Here is a 21,031-nt window from a genome sequence, read left to right as displayed (position 1 = left end):
TGTGTGTGTGTGTGTGTGTGTGTGTGTGTATTAACGGTAATAGATGACTTGGTGTGGACGCAAGGACAGAACGGGGACATTGCTTGCTAAAAATGGATCACTACCTTGTGGTGCAACATACATAAGTGTACATGCACACACCTACAGCTACACACAAACAATTGAATGCTAGTCATGCAAGCGCCACATACTGGGACAAGACATTCCCTTCTGATTTCACTTTAGTGATCTCTTTTGGCAATTTATTGGATATTTAGCCTCTTTTCTTCTTCTGGATGGTAGCGCCTGAGTCTAGCACAGGGGTGTTCAGCTGTCGTTTTTTATTGCTGGGTTGATTTGTTGTTGCTGCAGAGGTTTTGCGTCACTTAAGCTCCCTTGCTGCCAGCGGTTGCTTCTGATTTAGGCATCGGACCTGCTAGCGTGATGATCATAAAATTCTTTTTTCATTTTTCCTGTCCAAAAGGGAATGGTTAGATTAGATCTGCTGCTGGAAAGACTCCCCAAACTGACTCAGAGGGAAAAAAAAGGAACAAAAAAAAAACAAAAAAACAAGTTGCAAACATTCAGACTCCAGACAAAAAAGATGACATTCAGACACCTGAAGGATTTTCTTTATGTCACTTTTAAGCTTGTTGTTTAAAGGCTGTTTGTGGTGTTTATTCTGGAGATAAAGCTTCCACAGACAGCCCACGTTGATGTTTGCTACAAACTCTCTGAAACAGATAAGGAAGTCGATACACCTGCTGTAATGAAAAGGCAATGCAGATAACATTATCAGTATCTCATTGCCCTTGGGTGAAAACGTCCCGTGCATGGCGTCACCTTCAGTGCTTCTCATGTCAGTCAATCGAATCTATTCAAACACCTCAACTCACATCGTCACTCCCCTCGACTGGTGAGTGAAACACTTTGTGACTTCCAGCAGGACGACACAGCAGTGCTGTGTGCAGCCTGACCCGTGGTGAGCTCTTCATTCATTAATCCACTCCACAGCTCAACCTTTGCAAAGCTTTTGGCCACTTGTGCAGAGCAAGAGTATACAGAGATAAAAAACACACACAAAAAAAAGAACGATGAGAAATTCAGCAGATTCGTTTCATTACTGGACGACTTCACTAAAGAATATATATAAGAATATACTATAGGGCATACCAGACAAAGTGTACACACCTCAGTTAAAACATCTTAGTGAAGTAAGAAAAAGTCTAAAAAAAAGACTTGCAACTGTTTCCATTTATATTGCAACTATAATTCAAGGAAAAGATTTATCAGATGAAAAAATGTAAAAAAGAAGAAAAGCAAACTGCAGTGATCTTCTTACATACATTTACACAGTCTAATACTTTCTTTTTCTGAAGCTTAGTCCAGTTGAAACTGTCTTTGTAGGACTTTCCTGATATTTTAGTTTGGAGACAAGGATCAAAGTACAAAGGTATCAGTCAGGAGAGAAGTACTGTTTTTATTTTCCTCCACCAGATTTTACTGAGGGAAAAGCTCACCAGCTTTCCCTTCAGAAGCTGGTGAGCTGAATCATCTAGTGTGATACAAAAGCAAGAACAAAATACATTTGTGAATGGTAAAATACTTCTCTACAGCACTACATGTTTCAGTTTATCTAACAAAGTTTAATATCAGATAAAAATAAACTGAGTAAAAGCAAAAAGTGGTTTTCAAATGGTGCTCTCATTTCATACCTTCTGTTTGAGAGCATAAATGTGATGTTATTTTACACGGGGTGACACACACCTGCCAAACCATCTTCTTTTTGGCCTCATTTATCTCACCAGTCCACGTTTCCCTAACGATCATCAAGATGTTTTTGGCAAATATGAGACGAACTTGTGTGGAGTTGTGAAATAATCACATTTTTGGAAAGTTACCAATGCCTGTGCTACACCTATTCCAATCTCATGCCTCACTGTAAAAGCCTGACAGCTTTTACACATGGAGTCCTTGCATCCTCCTCCCATTTCACATTAGGTTCAGGTTTGTCCTGCTTACTTTGAAACCCAATTTAAACACCAGCCAAATATCACAACTTTTCCATAAAATAATAACTTCACATAAATGTAGGAACAGAACGTTGCATAGTTTAACCGTATGCAAAGTGCAAAGCAAACTGCAATACAATTCAAAACAAAGAAAGGGAAAGTCAGTGGCACATACCGTAGCAGCGATGTCAAACTGATGATGACGTGGCAGCATCAAAGTTCAGCATCAATCTAATAACAATGTGAATTCACAATATCTGCTAGAAACACAAATGGCCTTATGATCTTGAAAGCGCCTGAACACTTCATGGACATTTTCTGGTGTGCTTGAGCTGAGACAAGATGCATAAACTAAAGCGTAATAGAGCCTTATCTACTGTAAAGCAGACATGTTTTTATTGTATGTTTCACTTGTTGAAAATTTCTCTGCCGTGTCGCTGAACTCATAAAGAGCTCTCAACTGTGATGTTTTTTTCTCTGGTTCCTAACAGCCTGAGTCTTGGCCTGTGTTGCAGGAGGAGGACCCGGGCGACGGGCGCTTCAGCTTCCCCGGGTACGGCATGGGTCCTGCCTGCCTGCAGGCCAAGGATGGCATGGCCATCAAGGGCAACAACAACAACGCCCCGACCTCGGCGCCGCCCGAGAAGAGCATTGAGGAGATGAAGAAGCTGTTCATCGGCCGGGCCAAGCGCATTGACACAGTGTCCCGCGTGGCCTTCCCGCTCGTCTTCCTCATTTTTAACATTTTCTACTGGATCACTTACAAGATCATCCGCAGCGAGGACATCCATAAGCAGTAGCCGAACAGAGGAAATGGGCGACAGTGACGTGAAGCAAAGAAAGCAGCAAAACAAATTAAAAATATGAGACAAAGATGACTCCGAAGCAGATATTATTGCCCCTCTTTTCCAGCCACACCTCTTGTCCTCTTCTTTCACCCTCTTTCTCTTTGGTCAAAGATTTGCTGCTTTTTGTGGCCCCTCCTTTGAGCCCCATTTGACCAAACCGTTTGAAGCTTTTTATTGCTTTTTCCTACCTTTCTTGCCCTCCTCCTGAATCCCAGACCCTTTTTCCCGTCTCTTTAAAACCCCTTAACAGTCCGGACCAGTGCAATAGCAATGCAGTAAAATGCATGATATATGAATGTGGCAATATACTGAAGACAAAACGTGAAAAAAATAAACCTAAACTTTCCAAGACACACCCAGGAAACCGTTTGGGAGTGAACGGACTGGAACAAAAGGAGGAAAAAAGATCTTGTATTTAATTTTAGCTTTTTTGTGAAGACAGAAATATAATTCTATACGGAAATATGACGTAGGGATGGATGGGGTGGGAAAGGTGCAAGAGGCATACAGCAGTGTAATATACTTATTTATCATAATTGGAAGATATATGGACCATGTCTCCAAGGGTGGACATCTGGAACAAAGGATGTTTAACCCCAAAAAAAGAAAAGAAAGATGGCGGTTCAGTGCTTCCACTAAATGAATTGATGCAAGGATCATGCATTCTATATATCTAGATTTGCTTCAAACATGTATTGCAAGCACTTGTCAGAGCTTTCCCTCCCTCCTGCTGCCAACGCCACAAAAACTGCAGAGACACTTGAAGTTTGTCGCTGCTGCTGGACTAAGAAAATAAAATGAATACAAAACACACAAAAAAAAATAACGGACACCCAGAGCTGATTAATACCTGTGATCAACATCTATCAGTTCTTAATTACTTTCACTCTGCATTGTTGTGGTTTTTCTTGTTTCGTTGTTGTTTTCTTTTCTTTCTTTCTTTCTTTCTTTTTTTACTATAAATACTAATTAATATATGTGCCAACTAAACTTGTCACTTGTGGCTGTGTGACGCTCGTCATCTCTGACTTGTTCATCTGGAGGGAGGGCGAGCAGTTTGATGTCTTTTGTTTTGATCACTGAGATTTCAGTTCGACGCCATTAGCCGAAGAAAGACCAGCTCGATCCTTGACCGGAGTAAAAAAACGCAGATTCTGATTCATTTTCCTTTGCTGTTATTGGTTGGGACTGGAACATTCACATTGTTTACATCTTTGTGCTTCCTTGCTTCAACCCTGCCTCAATGTGACGCCAACATCCCCCACGCATCCTGATCCTGAGCAAGAGGACAAACGTCTTAAATCATACGTAAAACATCGAACTTTACGAGCATCTCATCCACATGGACCAACTGTAGCTGTGAACTTCATGGAACTGCATCGTCACACACAGACTGCAACACCTGGATTTATTTCACCACACTGGATGGGATTTGATCAGTCAGGCTGGTTGATGTGATCGATTGATAATTTTGCTTTGCACCAGGCTTCTCTATGCAATGGTCAGTATATGCAATTTTAATTTTTTACTTCTTCACTGCTCTTCCATCTCAAGTGGTTACACTTTAACGATTAGAGGTGAGAATGCCAAGGTATTGACCTCTTTAAGGCACTTTTGGCCCAAAAGCATGCAGATGCCTGCATGAAAAACTGGTCTGTAAAAAGAAATAGACTGAGCCAAATCTGACTAGATATTAAGATTTAATGCACAAAAGATTATTACGTCTGCATATTTTACGCAGAGTATCCCTAAGTGCTTTTATGCTTTGAAAATGTTTAAAAATGCTACATTTCTGGGAAATTACCAGTTTTTTTAGCAAAGAAAAATCTAAAAATTTACCTGAGAGATGTAGTTACTGTTGTAACATTATTTATGAAAGAGATTTATTTATCCTAATGACATAAAATGTCTTTTAGCACCTAGAAAAACAAAAAAAATGGCTCAAATATGTATGAATTGAGGAAAATCACTGGCTTAGCATCATTAGCCAGGAACCATATTGTGTCTAGTTTTGTTGCCAGGTTTTACTCATGAAAAGTAAGACCGATCACTCATTGTTATCATGCTCTAAGATTGATACATTGACACACATACATTATATTTTCAGATACTTATTTTCTGTATGGAACTGAAAAAAACATGGTGCCCTGGGAATATTAGAGCCTTTTGTAATGTTCCTGTTATGTGCCATATACATTTGAAGAATATAAGGTTCACTTCATGCTACATTATATATTTATAGCTTATGCAGTTTTTACTTGTAGAACACATTTTCTGAATATCCTAAAATAGATCTGATGGTACAGGTTATCTGTCATATCCAAAATCTGTTTTATCCCATCATGAATATATCCCAGGCTTTGTGAATGAAGGTATGCAAACTGATCTGAAGGGCTATGCCACCCATTGACTCCTTCATTCTGATTCTAGATTTTAAAATAAACAGTGCCATAAAAAACACACATCACCCAAAAATACTATGCATTTCATCCAAATTACATTTTTCTAAAATGCCTGAACCTCTCTGAGTCTTGGTTAATGTTTGGTTAAAGGTCGTCCATGTTTCATTGATAACTGAAAGGCCAGGCTGCAGGGACAAGACATTAAGCAGAGACACCCAGACCCGTCTCTTCCCAGCGTCTCAACTCTGGGGGGACGCTCAGAGTCGAGAAAATCCTTCGCCAACCCAAACCCTAATTCCAGCTGACACCAAAACCGTCTTGATTAGTTTTAATGCTGAGAAGTAATTAGCTTTCAGGTTGGCTCCTCAATGAAAGCCAAAAACACTTATGATTCGGGTCTGACCTACGTAGATATGACATAGGTACATAGAAAAAAAAACGTTATTTGTCAGGTGGCACATTTTCTACTGCTTATTGTGATAAACAGTCAACAGAGACTGGAGATTTGCTGGAGATTGTAAGAAAATATGGCTGTACAAGCTGGCTGTGTTGAACTGAGATCCTTTAAAACATTATGAAACCTCTGTGCCAAATAATGAGCTTTAACTGCTTCTTGACACAATTTGTTTACAACTAAAATAAGAGTGCAGTGGGGTTGTTGCTAACTAAATAATTTTGAAGCTTTTAATAAAACAGTCCATCTGAAACCAAAAATAATGCATCAATATTGCTTAATTTCTGCAATTTATGATTTCAGAAAATTTAGTAGCAAAGAAAAGTACACACACTTTGTAAGCATTTGAGCTACGTTTGAAATCACCAGAGGTTTTTAAGGCCTTTTGGTAAAAGCAGTAAGATTCAAAGGAAGACCTGGTTTAAGTCAAGAACTTTGCAACAGTCCTTCCTTTTGACCAAACGTGATGATGACGGTGATGATGGTTTGACAACATCAAGTTTCCAACAATCCAAACTTCCTCCGCAGTCACAGTAGAGATGTTTTATTCAGGCTCAAAATTCACATCAAACCTCAACAACCAGAATTTGTCACTAATAAACTGAAATGCTTAATGAGTGAGGGGAAACAGTAAATGTCAAATAAATCCTGGAAGGTTCATTTTAATATTATAAAGTCCCAAAACATTTTTTTTTTCAACATGTAGCCTATTTGCAAATAAGTTTAAAAACATATTGTGGGATTTTCAGAGAATCATGAAATGATTTATGTCTAGTCAAAGTGGCAGCTTCTGTAAGATAAACAGTTTAGCTTTAACATAATATAAAAAATATTAATTCATTATTCAAAAGGTTGATTCTCGGGCTAATCTGGAACTATGGAACTGAATTCTTTATCTCTCCGTGTATTAATGCCTTTCTGAATAAAACTGAAACCAGAATAAGAAACCTGAGAAACGAGCTCCGTCTCATTAGAAACTAATTTTTTTCTTCTGTGCCATAAACACTCCAACTTGAAGCACTTGTGTTCATGAGCCAGCATCCGTTTTCCTGGAGCACACACACACACACACACACACACACACACACCCACACACACACACACACACACACACACATCTTCTCGTGCCATATCGGGGTTGAATATGCAACCAAAAAACAATACAAAGAAAATGAACCTACAAGCATATCATGAATTTTTCATTCACTTTACATCATTCATGAGCCTTTCCTCTAGCATCGCTCCTCTGTGTATCATAACTTCTTCATCATCAGCCTCATATTATCGTATTAGTCATTGATTATAATGTAATGGTTGGAGTTGCAAATGGTATAATATGTAAAAAAAAATAAAAATATTGGGTTTATATTGCATCATATTGGAAAAGAATAAGAAAGATAAGTTTATCAAGAAGGATAAGTTAATTAAACTTTCATTTCTAGGCCGGATTTTAAAGAAGCACGGTTTAATATTTTGATGGTTATTGATTTCGAGGGGTTTTTTTTTTGCTTGTGTTTTAGTGTATGTATTATACAATCTGACGCCCAGAGGGAAAAGGAAAAATACAGTGAAACCTGAATTGCTGTGAATTAATGGAATTACTATTATTCATTTATTGATCTTCTTTGCAAAAGTTGGAATGGCCTTAATTTTGCTTTACTGCTTCTATTGTGTCTGGCACAAAGTGCAGCTCTTTTTAATTTGCTAAATTTCTGATGCTAATTATGGCGCTTATATAAGCTGAGAGTGCACATCGAAGCAAGGTGAAAAAGTTCTGCGAATTCTGTTTATTTTTCATTAATCTGAGAAACTATATTTTGCATGAATATAAATAAAAATGGCAGATATTTTGGCTTGTACAAAAAATGTGAAGCAATTTGAAGATGAAAAAAAGAATGTACTGTTTCTGCTGTATCTGTATATATCTGAATATTTATTAAAAAAAATGTCATACTACTAATTCTATTAACGATTAAAGGTTTTCTGGACAAAAATCTCTTTACCTGTTTTTGAACATTGTCAAGATTGTTGGAGTTGGATCTTCTGCTTTCTGTTACTCGACTCAAGGATCTGTGTAATCATTAAAGAAAAAAGTATTAAAAATCGCAAATAAAAGTTTCCTGTCAGGTGTCTTTATTCTTTAAGCAGAGTGAGACTTTCTGCTCAAACTACAATGTAAATTAACCCCGTCTGATATTAATATTTAATGTTTTCTATTTCAAATTAATATTTGAAACAAGCAGTAGGCAAATAGTATCACAGCTCTTAAGCTGCTTAACATTTTGTCAGATTACAACCACAAACTTTAATGTATTTTATAAATCATAACACACAGTAGTTCATAACTGTAGAATAAATAGAATACAATTTTGGCTTTCTAAATTGCTTCTTACCTTGCCATGAACGTATGTTTAACATTTGTCACTAACCATTCAGCACAAAGTTCCTCTAGTTGGATGAGACCAAACCTGAACATGCTGTGCTCGCTTCAGGGAAACTGATCGGAGTTTAGAAAATAAATGGCGCTAAGTGCGTGGAAATGAATGAAGAAATCTTTTTAAAGGCAGTAAGAGACTTAAGGAGACAAACATATTCTAAACATGCAACGTTGAGATGGAGAAACTGCAGCAAAAGAGCGACAAAGATTTCCAAGTCCAGCGCGCAGGAAGCAACACGGTGCAAACGGGCACGTCAGAGCTCAATTTGGTCTCTTCTTCCACTGCTTGTTTTAAGCGTGATGCTGATTAAAAGCTGAAAACAAGAAATCAGTGAAGACAGTTGATCAGAAAGCAGAACCAGCGCGTCGCAGTTGGTTTTGTCGGGATTCTGCCATCACCAGGACAGATGAGCGCTTCAGCTCCCTCCGACTCCAGCCAGAGTAACTGGTTTCCTGCAGAAAATCAATGCTAATCATTTAGATGGAGGCTCTTCTAATACATCTGAAGAGCCTCTTGAAAGTCAGTGCACTCGACTAAGAAATGAAACTCTCTGTAATTCCTGTCTGTTTTCCAGCGCAAGCATCAAAACGCCCAGCTGATTGTTTGTGATCCCGATAATTAGATGTGCAGTAATCCTCTAAGAGGAGGAGCAGGAGCCGAGAGCAGGACGACCAGATGTACAAGCAGTGAAAACAATGTCAAATTATCCTGCTTTAATTACAATAACTTGAAATTTCCTAACGCATGTCTGTATTAAACGTTTAATATCCCAGATCAGTTTGCAGTATTTCAGCTGAGATGCAGTACCTTTAAGACGACAGTAGGCGTCACTGTTGGACAGAAGAAGTTTGTGAGGTTTTCAGAGTCTGTAGCTTTAAACGGAAACAAAAAATGGATCCAGATGTTCACATACCTGAGCACCTTCCCACCTGGGAACGTTTCCTTTTCATTTGCGTCTTTTGAAATAAAACCAGTTCATATCCGTCTCATGCAGTTACATACCAAAAAGAAATAATTCTTTAGATTCACAATATGTTGAAATGTATTTTATTTTAGATTATGGTTTACAGCTGATGAAAACCATAAACAGATATTTGTCCCCCGATTACTTTTCGTAGGAGAACTTTGGACAAAAATCTGTATAAAATAATCTTGCTGCGTTAACTAGGAAGCTTTGTATACATAGATTTTAGGCAGATAAAAACCAGACCAAGTTAAAACAGTAAATCGCTTTTAATTTAGTTCTCTCATCGGCATGTGAGCTTATTTTCCAGATGACAAATGAAGTGCATCGGTAGTACAAGTCTGACAGGTTTTGATACATGCTCCATTCAGACAACATTACTAAAATAAAACTACAACATTTCAGCTCTTTGACCTGATAGAATAAAAAGACAGATCCATCGCTAGATACAACGGTGGCAGCAATACACAGGATTGCCCAAGCAGTAAAAGTACACGTTCCTTTAAGAAACAGGGAGAGAGAACGCGAAACATCTGGGTTTACAAATCCCCAATTCAAGTAGTATTTACCCTTTTTCATGTGTTTGTGTGTTCTGATTTGACAAATTCAAGTTTAGCAATGAAAAATGGCAAAAAAAAGGTTGACTAAAAGTCCAGGTAAAAACACGTGAAAGCAATAAAAACCATCCAGGGCTGATCCAACTGCAGAGCTGGTTACGTCTCCTGCACAAACCGATGTCTGGATTCAGGAGGGAGCGCCATCAGAATGAGAGGAAACAGCTGTTCACCGGAGGAGCGACTCAGCTTCAGGAGAAAATGCAGACAGCAGTTATGGTGGATTCATTCTGGTTTCTCTAGACCAGAACAAAAAAAACAAAAAAACATTCCAAGAGTTTTTTGGTGGGGGTTAAAAGTTGAGACGGCGAACTTGCAAAGCATTCAGAACTCCTTGTGTGGGAATGCTAAAAACTGCCGTCTGCATTAGCACTCCTGTCTCTTTAAATGAGTCTCAGCATCCAACAGTTTTCCCCCTGAACAGTAAAGATGAGTCCCTGGAGCGTGGAAAAGCAGGACTCTGCTGTGGGACAGGCGGCGGGATGGGGAGGTTTGTGTTGGAAGGGGAGCGGCTTTGGAACTCTGCCGCCTGAATTCAGCAGATGTGACTTGATGTTTAAAAGTTTGACCAAAAACTTGAGCCGAAAACATTTAGGAGACAGAAAAATGCAGAAATGAATCAGAAGTCAGGCAACGCATGAGCAGCAACCCAAATTCTTGACTCCAAATCCATAATTCCTGCCGATGTTCCCTCCTGGATTTAAGGGGAGGTTGTTTTTTTTTTTTTTTTTTTTTTTTTTTTAAATTAATTTAGCTTTTTCCAATCAGTTCCTGTTGAAGAAAACTCAAAAACCAGTAAAGACTGACTCCAGACGGTTGATCCAACTCCGGGTGGTTTTACTGACGAGGTGCAGAGTAGCGCCCCTCTGCGTTCCCGGCGCCCCGTCCAGAACCAAAGCTGGGTTTCTGTGACATGCCGCCGCGAGTCGGGGGTCCCCTGGGTCCCCCGCCGCCTCCAATTCGCTCTCTGGGGCCGCCGGGGCCCCCTGGACCACGGGGCCTCATGTCTCGCCTGTCGCCCTCTCTGGCCGACCGGGTTTTCTTCTCCTCCACGTTTAGACGGACATCACCTCTGAACTTGATGGGCTGATGGAGACAACAGATGAGATTATAATCCAGGTAGAACAAAGCTCAGCCTCCCCTCAGACTAAAAGCTGCCTCTCTTACTCTGTTGCTGAGGATTTTCTGTACAGGTTCAGAATCGTCAAACACCACAAAGCCGAAGTTTGGGAGCTTCCCTCCGCTGTTGATCCGCAGCTCCAGGACGTTCCCGTACTCTGGGGGTAGAAAGGTCACATTTTTCCATTAATAAAATAATTTTTAATGCAATTCAGCTGTTTAGGCTTCTGACAAATACAACTAGACCCTTTCCAAGCCAGTGCCTTACTGAGAAGCTTTGAAACTACTGTCCTTAATCATGATTAATCAATTGGAGAAAAAAAAAAAAGTCAGTTTATTAATCGATTAAGGAATTGCCATGTTGCTTTTAGGCAATGAAATTCAACATATTTATTTTCTTATTGTATCTTATACATCTTGTATAAAAAAATCCACAAAACACGCCACTTTTCTTTAATCCAATTAATTGCCAGAATGATCAATTAATCAAAAACTAAAATAATATTTAGTTGCAGCCTTTCTGTGCTCTTGCTAAACTGTTAGTTCTATTAAAGCTGCCGTTGACGTTTTGCTCCAACTTACGTTCGAAGAACTCCTTCAGTTCCGTCTTATCCACGTCATGCGGGACGTTTCCCACGAAGAGCTGGTGGGCGTCTGGGTACCGGACCATCCTGCGGCCCTCCACCTCACCCTGCTCACCTTCACGAACTGAAACATGAACAGGAAACGGCTAATTAAAATATACAAACGAGACCTCAAACCAGCTGCGTTTCCTGTCAGATCGTGAATCTGAAGTGCTGTGTGGCGTCGGGCCGGCCGTACCTGGCCTCGGCCCCCTGTTGGGGGGTGGAGGGCCGCCGGGCCGCTGCTCTCTCGGCCTCTGGTCCCTCTGCGGTCTCTGTGCTGTCTGGGTCTCTGGCTTTCCTTCCACTCTTGGCTGCAACAGAACAGGTTTTTATTAGACCAGGTTTGGATTTAGGAAAGAAATGAATCATTACTTGAATGTTCTTCAGTTAGTTTTAGGCTAATAAACATGCAAGTAAAAAAAAAAAAAGGTAAAGCTGACAAAATAAAGGGTCCAGAATGAGCTGCTACAGCCGAACTGGGGAGAAAGGAATATTCTGCTGATCAAATCTGTGACATTTTATGAGGCAGATTTACCAAAACCGAACAATTGGAAGACCAGCAAGATTTTTTTTTGTTTGTTTATTAATGGAGAATGCTTACAGAATGTGTCAAACATTCTGCTTTGAAAATTTGAGATGTGAAGCTTCTGCATTAACAGGTTTATTTGTGCAGATGTCATGACTGCATAAAAGGGATCGTCTGTTTTTCTGTCCACACAGTTTTGGTACAACAGTCTGATACTTCACCTTTAAAAAAAAGCTGCCTGCATTTCTTTTCATGATATAAAGTCTTTTGTTTTATCAACACCTTTGAATATGCTTATGAGTGTAAACAGTCTAATGAGCTTATTCTGAAAGATTATTGATATAATCCACTGGTATCAGTAAATCCATTTCAAATACAAACATTTGATATTTTAATGCAAGAAACGGACCAGAAAGTCATCTCAGCTTTTTTCCAAATTATATTTAATTTTCACACGAGCCTCAACTTCTTTATACATCAAACTGACATTATGCATTGATAACATCAGCATTATGATAAAAACTCAACATACAAAACTAATAACTCAATGTGATTGGATCAAAGACTTAAAGAAGCTGACCAATAGAGTGCAAGTTAAACCCACCTGTGCTGTGGGAGTGGCTTTCACATGTGGAGGGAATCCTGAGACTGGGACAGCCCCACTGGGAGGGAGGTTCTTACTGGTAACCAGTGCCCAGGAGAACTGGTAAGGGAATAAAGAGTGAAAATAAGATTTCTAGCTTGCTAGAGCGTTTTCTCCGGTTCTTCCCACCTCCACACCTACCCTGTTTACCTCTTGAGCAGGGGGCGTGGCCTCAGCGGGCGCAGGCTCTGTGGTGGGGGTGGCGGCTGTGGAGGGGCTTTTCTCCGTCTGATCCTCAATCGTGAGCGCTTCCGTCTGCGTCTCCAGCATCACCTCTGCCTTCAGCTCCACCTCCGCAACCTCCGCCTCCTTCTCCGCCTCGTGCTCCGGTTCTGGGCTCACCGCGGCTTCTTCCTCCTCGTCACCAGGAGCCGCTGGTTCTGAACTGCAAAAAGATCATGTGGACGTTGGTTTGGAGCAGCCATCGGGGACTGTGCTGAGGTTTAGTGACGCATAGAACTACATTCTGGTACTCTATTATAGATGAGCTGCAGGGAAATTAACTAAAAACTAAACTTGTAAACCCAGGAAAACGGGTAAAACCGTACCAAGCTGTTGGGTCGTAGTAGGGGGCCAACTCCTCTGGGGCCACATCAGGGGACGGGACCCTCTCCAACTCCTCCACCTCATCTTCAGACTCTGAAAATAAGAGAAAGAATTTATAATCTTTAACTATATCTGAAGTCCATTTTATTATTTTTGCAAATTCCATTCAACCTTTTCCAAAACGTTTATTTTGAATTCCATTTTAGCCGTATTTAACAATATTAACCCAAAATCTATGAAATTATGGTGTGAATGAAAAAAAAAAGTTAGCTGATAGAGTTAAACATTTACCGTTATTCCGTTTACAGATATAACAAATTGCTGAGTTGTTTCACAAAATGTTAAAAAGTGTCTCCCCTTTATTTTAATAAAATGTATCGTATTACATAATATCTGCATCACAGAAATCACAAGGCCCCTTATTTATTATCACAATCCAAATGAGTCCAATATAAAAACAACTCATTGAATATTATTGAAAATCCTTTTCTAGTCATTATATTCAAAAAGTGAAATTAATACATTTTCCTGAAAATTACACAAAACCATTTTTTTAATATAACAATGTTTTTGACCTATGCAAATCTTAAGTTTGAGCATTTCTCCATTAGTCTCACAATAAATACAGCTTCTCATTTACCGTACCGATAATAAAGACTCATTATAGCATCTGTGAGGGAAGATAAAATGGAGGACTTCCTCAGTACTTCAGACAGAACCGCGGCTGCAGAATCTATAAAAAGAAAACGTTCGCACCTTCTGGAGGTTCAGAGTCCGAGTCGCCAAACACCTCGTCTTGGTAGCGAAACACGTCGTTGTGGACATAGAACTTATTTGCAACAGTACCCTGAAACAACGACGATAAAATAAACACCATAAAGAGTCAGGACGTTTTTACAGGCCACACAAAATCTGCAGCTGAAGGCGCGTGCGCCTCAGTCTGGGTGCCAACCTCGGGTGCCAGAACAAACGTCTGCATGAACTTCCTCATGGGCTGCATGTTGTTGGACAGCTCCCCCATCACCTGGACCACCACGCCTTCGTTCAGGGTGGCGTGGGCGTCCACGTGTCGGATCTTTGTGTGGCAATCACGGAAACTCAGAGCCATCACCCTCTTATGGATCTCCTGCAAGAAAAGACAGGAAGAAAAATCAAAGATTTGGACTTTCACTTATTGATTTAGTAGCAAGTAATTCTTTAGGATAACAGGGATAAAAGTGGAAATGCAGAGACATCTGTATTTGTGAATAAATGTGATTTTGGTCAAAATATCTCCATCTCTTTGTTAGAAGACGATTTAGGAAATTATAATAGATTCCAATTCAAAATGCTCAAAAATTTTATTTTAATCCGCTCAATTTTTTGAAAAAAAAAAAAAAATAATAATAATAATAATTTCAATAATTCTGACATTTCTTTAAATATAAACTGGTGAATTTTGATGCAGCATGGAGCCTTATAGAATTGCTTTAAATAAATGTTTTAAAATCACTTACATTCTTTTCCCCTTCTCAGGGAATCTCTAACTGTTTGAATAGAAAAATTGGTTTCTGGATTAAAAATCGACTCTTGACCCCAAAAGAAGGAAAGATTCACACCTCTATCTGTAGTGCAAAAGGTAATTCTAGTGTGAATCTCAATGTGGAAATAAGTCCTAAAATGTCTCCTGTTGGGTTACGCCACTTACAGCTTGGCCGTAAACGGCCTCCAGTGGTTTGCCGTTGCTGTCCAGGCCGCCGTGCACGTAAGACGAGTTCTTTCCATAAAACCTGAGGAAACAGACAAACGGGTTACTCAACAGGAAGGGAATTTAGAAAGCAGGATTTCTGTCTGGTCAAAGAGCAGCAGCTGGTGGTACCTGTGCAGGTAGTCTGGGGCCTGGTTCAGGAGTGTGTAATACTGTCGGACAAACTCTCGCCCGACCAGCTGGGCACTTGGCTTCTCCATCACCATTTCTTTGGTCGACTGGAAATCTCTGCAAGAACAAAGCAGACGAGATCGTCAATAAGTAAAGAAACCAGTTTAGTAAATGATCCAACAGATTAATGTTTTAATTAAAGTTTTGGTCACAGTAATATTAAAATTCAAACTGCAGCAGGCTGTTTGGATCCTGTTCTGATGACTCATCTACACCGACAGGCTCATCTGCAATCCCAGGAGTCATTTCCAGTGAAAATCACTTTGGTTAAAAACATCCACCCATTTCACACAAACATGTTACGTCTGACTCAATATGGCTTCTCTCTCTCTCTTTTTTTTTTTTTTTTATTTACTTGTTGGCCCAGTGGCACTCGCTGCGTTTCATCTGTAAAACTGACTGACAGCCGTTTATAACCACATCCTGGTGAAAACAACTTATAACCTGAACAAACTTAACATTTCTCCTCATCTGTTGTGTGAGAACGCAACTGGAAATGTTTTGGTCAGACTTTTTCCTGGCTGATTATTTCAGTATTTCCTCTTGGTTGTGAGGTGTTGATTGCAATTTCTGTCCTAAAGCTACAGAAAAAAAAACTGCAAAAGCTCTCCATCCAGGAAGTAGTTTCATTTTATATGACCACTTTGACTTTTACTGTAGAATTTGTTTTGCTCTGAAGGAAAAAAAAAAACTCTAGTTTACATTGCAGTTCTGTTCACCTTTTTTAGAACCAATGAGTTTTCCTTTAAATTCAATATTTGCAGTAAAAAGGCAGACTCTAATATTGCTGATGGAAGGATAGTTGGTAAAAAAACGAGGCATGCTTGAACAGAACGACATTCTTCTGAGCTGCAAAATGCAACCACAGCTCAGGCTGCCATCGAGAGCAAGTTGATACCCAGCTCAGTATCTGCTGGTTAAGCTGGAAAAATTACATTTACAAGTAAGAAGAAAGCCTCTCCTTGTGGGTTTTTGTCAGTATAATTAAAGCAGAAACCATTTAAGAGTTTTAAGCCAAAATCATTTTGATTTGTGAGCTGGAAACTCGTTTGGGTCCAAGAGCGTTTTTCTCCTAGCAGGGATGACGGTTTACAGACGACACAAAGTTATCAACTCCAGCAGTTCCATTACATCCACATAAAATAATGCAGACATACTTTTTTTTCCTAGTGGTCAAAGTCAGGCTGCAGCTTACATTTCAATCTTTCCATTTTTCCAGTAATATTAATAATGATGCCAGAACCTGAAAAAAAAAAAAAAAAAAAAAAACTTTGCTCCACCTAGGAACTGGCTGAAACGAACTTTCCAATATTTTGTAGTGTTTTCAAACAGCCAGTACTCAACACGCTGTTGCTAGGTAACCAAAGAGCGAGTGAGTTAGTTGATGCCATCAACCTTGCTTGGTTGAGCACCTTAAGTCTTAATCTGCCTACATCTCCCAGAATGCTGTGCAACAGCATTAGAGTTCAGTGAAATTATTGACAATTCTATCACCTTAATCTATTGACATTGATTATGTGTAACGCAATATATATTATTTATTTATTGCACAGGTCAGATGTTCCTGTATTTGTATAAAATATGGAACACCTACAATTGTTTCCATTTTTTTTCCTTTTGAACCAAAGGACTATTAAGCATTTTATGTTCTCCTAATGCAGCAGCCCTCGCACCATTGAGAGCAAAACATTGTTTTCCAGCGAAGTCAGCAGGTCAAACTGCTGCATCTTTAGATGATTGTAGGACAGATGTAGATCAGAGCAGCACTTTACCCACTGATGCCCCATCGACCTGCAACAGGAAGTCTGGAGTCCTGACTTCATTTCCTCCACTGTAACACTAACGATTCCCACCACTTCAACAATTCAAGGATACAAAATGTTATTGAATTGATGTCCCGTTACTTTCACAGGGCTTCATCACAATCGATTCAGCTTTGCGTAATGCACCAGAAGTCTTTACAATTTTCGCGCCGTTTGCTTAATGCACGATCTACAATGTTTTTACACGGATGGATTCCTGAAGCTACTCATTAACTGGAGCATTAGTGTAGTGCATGTTAAGTTGATTTGAACACATTCTCTAAAAAAATGCTCACAGTAAGACTGAGGAGTTAAAGCCCATCAAACCTTTGCAGGATAGGCAACGTTCTGTTTATTTGCTTGAAAGAAAAATAATCGTAGCTCCGCAAAACGACTAGTTTCTATGCACCACATGCTGCTAGAACATGTTATTCAGTAACCAAAACGAAATGTTCTCGTCGGCAACAAAGCCAAGAGCCATCTGGTGGTCTCAATGACTCCTTCCTTCACAGCCAGCGAACATCAACTGATCCGTACGGAAAGGCGCTTTGGGACTCGTGTGCAGTGAAATACAGCATGTTTCCATTCGCTTCGACTCCATTTATCCTCGTTTATATGAAATCAGCCTCATTTCCTCGGCGTGGTCAACAGTGCACCAACAGCACGCAGACAAAGGCCGCGCCATGCCGGCTGTGATGGAGCCGCTTACCCCGGCCTAGACACATGCAGGCCCCGCATGCTGCGGGGACGTCGGGCCACTCAAGCGGCCGTTTCCAGATATAACTTGGCCTCACATGGCACGATGCCGCCATCGACCAAGGGGCTTAACAGCGACAGCTGTAGCCGCCTGCGGCCCCCAAACCTCGGCAGGAGGATCCCCAGCAGCACGTGTCCTGGACCGTCCCCGGCCACGCTCTCTGCTGCAGGCGACCAGAGCTTCCCCGATTTAGATTTTATTTTAACTATACAAGTTAAAATAAAATCCTACTTATTAAAACGCCACCAAAAATCTTATTTCGGACACGATGAAGATGATATAGACGGGAGGGAGTCACGATGGAGAGGCTAAATAGGAGCTAGAGAAGGGCGGTGGCTACTTCCTGGAGCGCAAAACCGAAACTGATGAATTTTTCAGATGCTTAATCCATATTAAACGATTATACCACTATTTTCAATACTTATAGGCTTAATTGTTTATAACCTGCAACACTATAAATTTAGAGCATTTTAACAGGGTAGCTTAATGACTTCCTACAAAAAAAATGCTATTAACCCTCACGTGAACCCAGAGTTTAGACAGAGCCCGACCCAGTTTAGTAAATAACCACGATAAGAGAAGAAACTGAAGTTGTTATTACGAGACATAAACAATCTGTAGATTGAATTAACTTACCAACTGGTCAGTTGTATTAAAAACTGTTGCCTTTCAATCGGTTGAGTCTTTGAATTGCCGTAAAGGCTGTCGGAGAGCTAGCGGCTTCACAACGTGCTAGAGTGCCCGGATACCGGTCTCACCTCCGCAACCGAACAACAAAATCCCGCCTCTTCAAACATTTCTAGCAAATGAAATTCGATGTTAAGGAAAATAAACCAATCGCTTGAGGGGACCACAAGGAGGGGCGCTAAACAAACCCAATCCACACGAGCAGAGGAAGGTGCGATGGTTTTAGGAACTGGCATACACCGATGTTGTTGAGCGGCGGCGCACCGGTGGGGTTTTCCCGCTTGGGGGCGACAAAAGCATTCGGTCAAAGTTGAAATACGTTCGGTTCTTCACTGTATGCGAAATGTTTGTGAATCCAAAAGCACATTTATATAGACATACGCGGTCTAAGTAGAAACATTATGAATGCTATCCAGTGACTGCAAATAATGTGTAAATATCCAATTTTGAAATATAGATTTCCATCAAAAACTGCTAAGCTAAATAAGCTATTTAGGTGACCTGCTGTACCCTGCCTCTCACGATAATAAGCGGATGTAAACAACGGATGGAAGAATTTTCTATTAGGTTCATCATCAGGTTCAAAAAGTTATATTTATCCAAATGTTGTATGTACTATATAAAGAATTAAATGCACCCAGCATTAAAAAAAGTGGGTTTCAGCTGGAAAATTACTGAAAATCAGCAATGAAAATGTCATAAGAGCGCTGGCTTAAAATTTCATCTGCAGTTTTCTAAAGCAAACTATCGATTAGTATTATTGTAAAATAATTGATGATACCACTCTGAACATAACATTTCCCATCTTAGAAGTTAAATAACCTGCCATTATGAAAATGTGGAACAATTACTGTCCCATAAATATTGACTTAAAACAAGCCCATTTGTTGCTGAAAAGTTACTTGTAAGTTAGTTTTGTCTTTTTTCACATGTACAAATTTGCACTAGAAGCTACACCAAAAACTGGTAGGATTTTTTAAATTTATTTATTTTTTGCAGTGCTATTTCAGGTTAAAGGTTGTTCAAAATGGTCTAGTCAGAGCTAGGAACTAAATCCTAACAGGTGAGAATATGTGCTAAAACTAAACAAAAGATAAAGCTCATGTTATATCCCTTTACATTTTTTAAAATGAATGATAGAAATATCAAGATTAATTGCCAATATAACATGATTTCAGTACTGCAGCAAAATTGTTTATGTAGACTTTAATTAATTTTCTGATTTTTATCAGAAATTTTGAGCTAAAAACGTTAACATAAGTTTATTTTTGGATTTACACCCGCTTCCTTTATTGGCTTGCCCTTTCTGGGGCAGAATGAAGAGGCATTTATTTTTTCCCTCTGTGGCAGAGAGGAGGCACTGCATGCTTTATGGACGAGCACCAGAGGTTGTTTCACATTCCTGACTCTGGAGTCTGGATGAGCGGGTGGGGATGGTAACTGGGTGCTCTGGCTCTCCTTCCGCCGTCTCCCAGGGGACCATGTGCAACCTCAGTCGACCAGAAGAAATTTAAACACAAAAAGTAAGGAATGCTGGAGCAAAGGCACACAGAAACTCAGCCTAATAAGGCAGTATGTATGATGAGAACACAATGTCCTCACAGCCAGACAACATGAACACATCCTGCTTTGGTTAGTCTGTAACATTTATGAATATAATATTATGTTATTTGGACTTTATGACACAAATTACAATTCAGTAATGATTCACGATCACTTCAATGTTTTTGAAGTGATCGTCAGTACATTTTATGCAATCAATGAAATTCAAAATCTTTATTAGAGTAAAATTGTGACAAATCAAAATCTAACATCATGATTGACTGGAGCTTATGAAAACCATGACAGGTTTTCACATGAGTTGAGGTTTTTCCATCACCATGGGCTTCTTGGTGTCTTCTCTGGATTTTGTTCATCTTGATTGACCTGTTATATGGATAGCCATGCCTTTGTGAGTTTACAGTTGTGGCACATATTTTTGATCTTCACATGAAAAAATGAAAAGTTTTGGATATGGTTTTATAACCCAACTCTGCTGTAACCCTTTCCACAATTTCATAAAGAGCAGAGCAGACAGGTGAGTCTGATGCTGTTTGTTCACAAATGTTCCTTCACAGAATAACTGTATATAAATCAAATTACACACAGGTAGATTCTAACTTGCTACTCTAATTACTTTTTAGAACATTTAATTTTATTCAAAAGTATTAGAATATAGGGGCTGAATACAAATGCATGTCACACTTTTTAGATTTTTGTTTGAAAGAATTTGTCAACCATGTGTCATTTTTCCCCTGCTTCACAGTTAGTTGTTACTTGCTGTGGCCTTGCTGGCACATATTCTTTAATTCCAGCAAAATCAATTGACGTTTTGTAATTTGAAATAGCTGAAATATGCATGAGGCTCTGTGCAGATCTGACGATGACTGGACCCGTTTCATGGCTTTCTAAGATGAGTGTGCTTGCTTAATTTGGGGAGGATTGAGAAAATGGTTATATCAACTGTCACATAAAGATGCCCTAAACCTGCAAAAAGAAAACTTCTTAATTACTGCATGGAAATAAAACTGATAATTTTATGATTTTATTGAAATTAAGATAGATTCTTATATCCTTATAATTTAATGCAAAATGTTTAAGAAGATTATTCTAATTTAGAGGTTTGCAAAACAGTTCAAAACAGTTAAGCATGTATG

At 39.5% G+C, this 21,031-nt stretch overlaps 2 protein-coding genes across 6 annotated transcripts in view; one reads left to right on the top strand and one right to left on the bottom strand.

Annotated features, from left to right (window-relative positions):
* Positions 1-7,633, top strand: part of glra1 (glycine receptor, alpha 1) — a 122,407-nt gene extending 114,774 nt beyond the window's left edge. For 2 of the 4 annotated variants that reach the window (XM_008420834.2, XM_008420836.2), the window contains one exon: positions 2,483-7,633. In XM_008420834.2, coding sequence (XP_008419056.1) covers positions 2,483-2,791 — 309 coding nt within the window. In that variant the 3' untranslated portion in view covers positions 2,792-7,633. The remainder of the gene's footprint in view (positions 1-2,482) is intronic. The other 2 variants (XM_008420837.2, XM_008420835.2) reach the window with 1 other exon arrangement.
* Positions 7,634-9,164: 1,531 nt separating this feature from the next.
* On the bottom strand, positions 9,165-18,431 carry g3bp1 (GTPase activating protein (SH3 domain) binding protein 1). 2 transcript variants are annotated; one of them, XM_008420838.2, is made up of 12 exons: positions 18,285-18,431; positions 15,030-15,146; positions 14,859-14,940; positions 14,124-14,297; positions 13,928-14,018; positions 13,174-13,264; positions 12,767-13,010; positions 12,587-12,685; positions 11,653-11,767; positions 11,413-11,538; positions 10,879-10,988; positions 9,165-10,797 (listed from the first exon to the last, which is right to left on the bottom strand). In XM_008420838.2, the coding sequence occupies exons 2-12, from the start codon at positions 15,122-15,124 to the stop codon at positions 10,549-10,551; spliced, it is 1,476 nt and encodes a 491-aa protein (XP_008419060.1). In that variant the 5' UTR covers positions 15,125-15,146; positions 18,285-18,431; the 3' UTR covers positions 9,165-10,548. The 2 variants fall into 2 exon arrangements, with proteins under 2 accessions (XP_008419060.1, XP_008419061.1); XM_008420839.2 differs by having other exon boundaries at positions 12,776-13,010.
* Positions 18,432-21,031: the final 2,600 nt, after the last annotated feature.

The sequence above is a fragment of the Poecilia reticulata genome, linkage group LG10 (assembly GCF_000633615.1).
Source record: "Poecilia reticulata strain Guanapo linkage group LG10, Guppy_female_1.0+MT, whole genome shotgun sequence".
Classification (NCBI taxonomy): Eukaryota; Metazoa; Chordata; class Actinopteri; order Cyprinodontiformes; family Poeciliidae; genus Poecilia; species Poecilia reticulata.
This window is presented reverse-complemented; position numbering and strand designations above follow the sequence as displayed.

Excerpts from the sequence above, each read along its gene's own strand:
- g3bp1 (XM_008420838.2), bottom strand. The coding sequence starts at position 15,124 with ATGGTGATGGAGAAGCCAAGTGCCCAGCTGGTCGGGCGAGAGTTTGTC. Across the intron at positions 12,686-12,766 it reads CTGCTCAAGAGGTAAACAGG|TTCTCCTGGGCACTGGTTAC; the intron begins GTAGGTGTGGAG and ends TTCCCTTACCAG. Across the intron at positions 10,989-11,412 it reads ACTGAAGGAGTTCTTCGAAC|AGTACGGGAACGTCCTGGAG; the intron begins GTAAGTTGGAGC and ends TTCTACCCCCAG.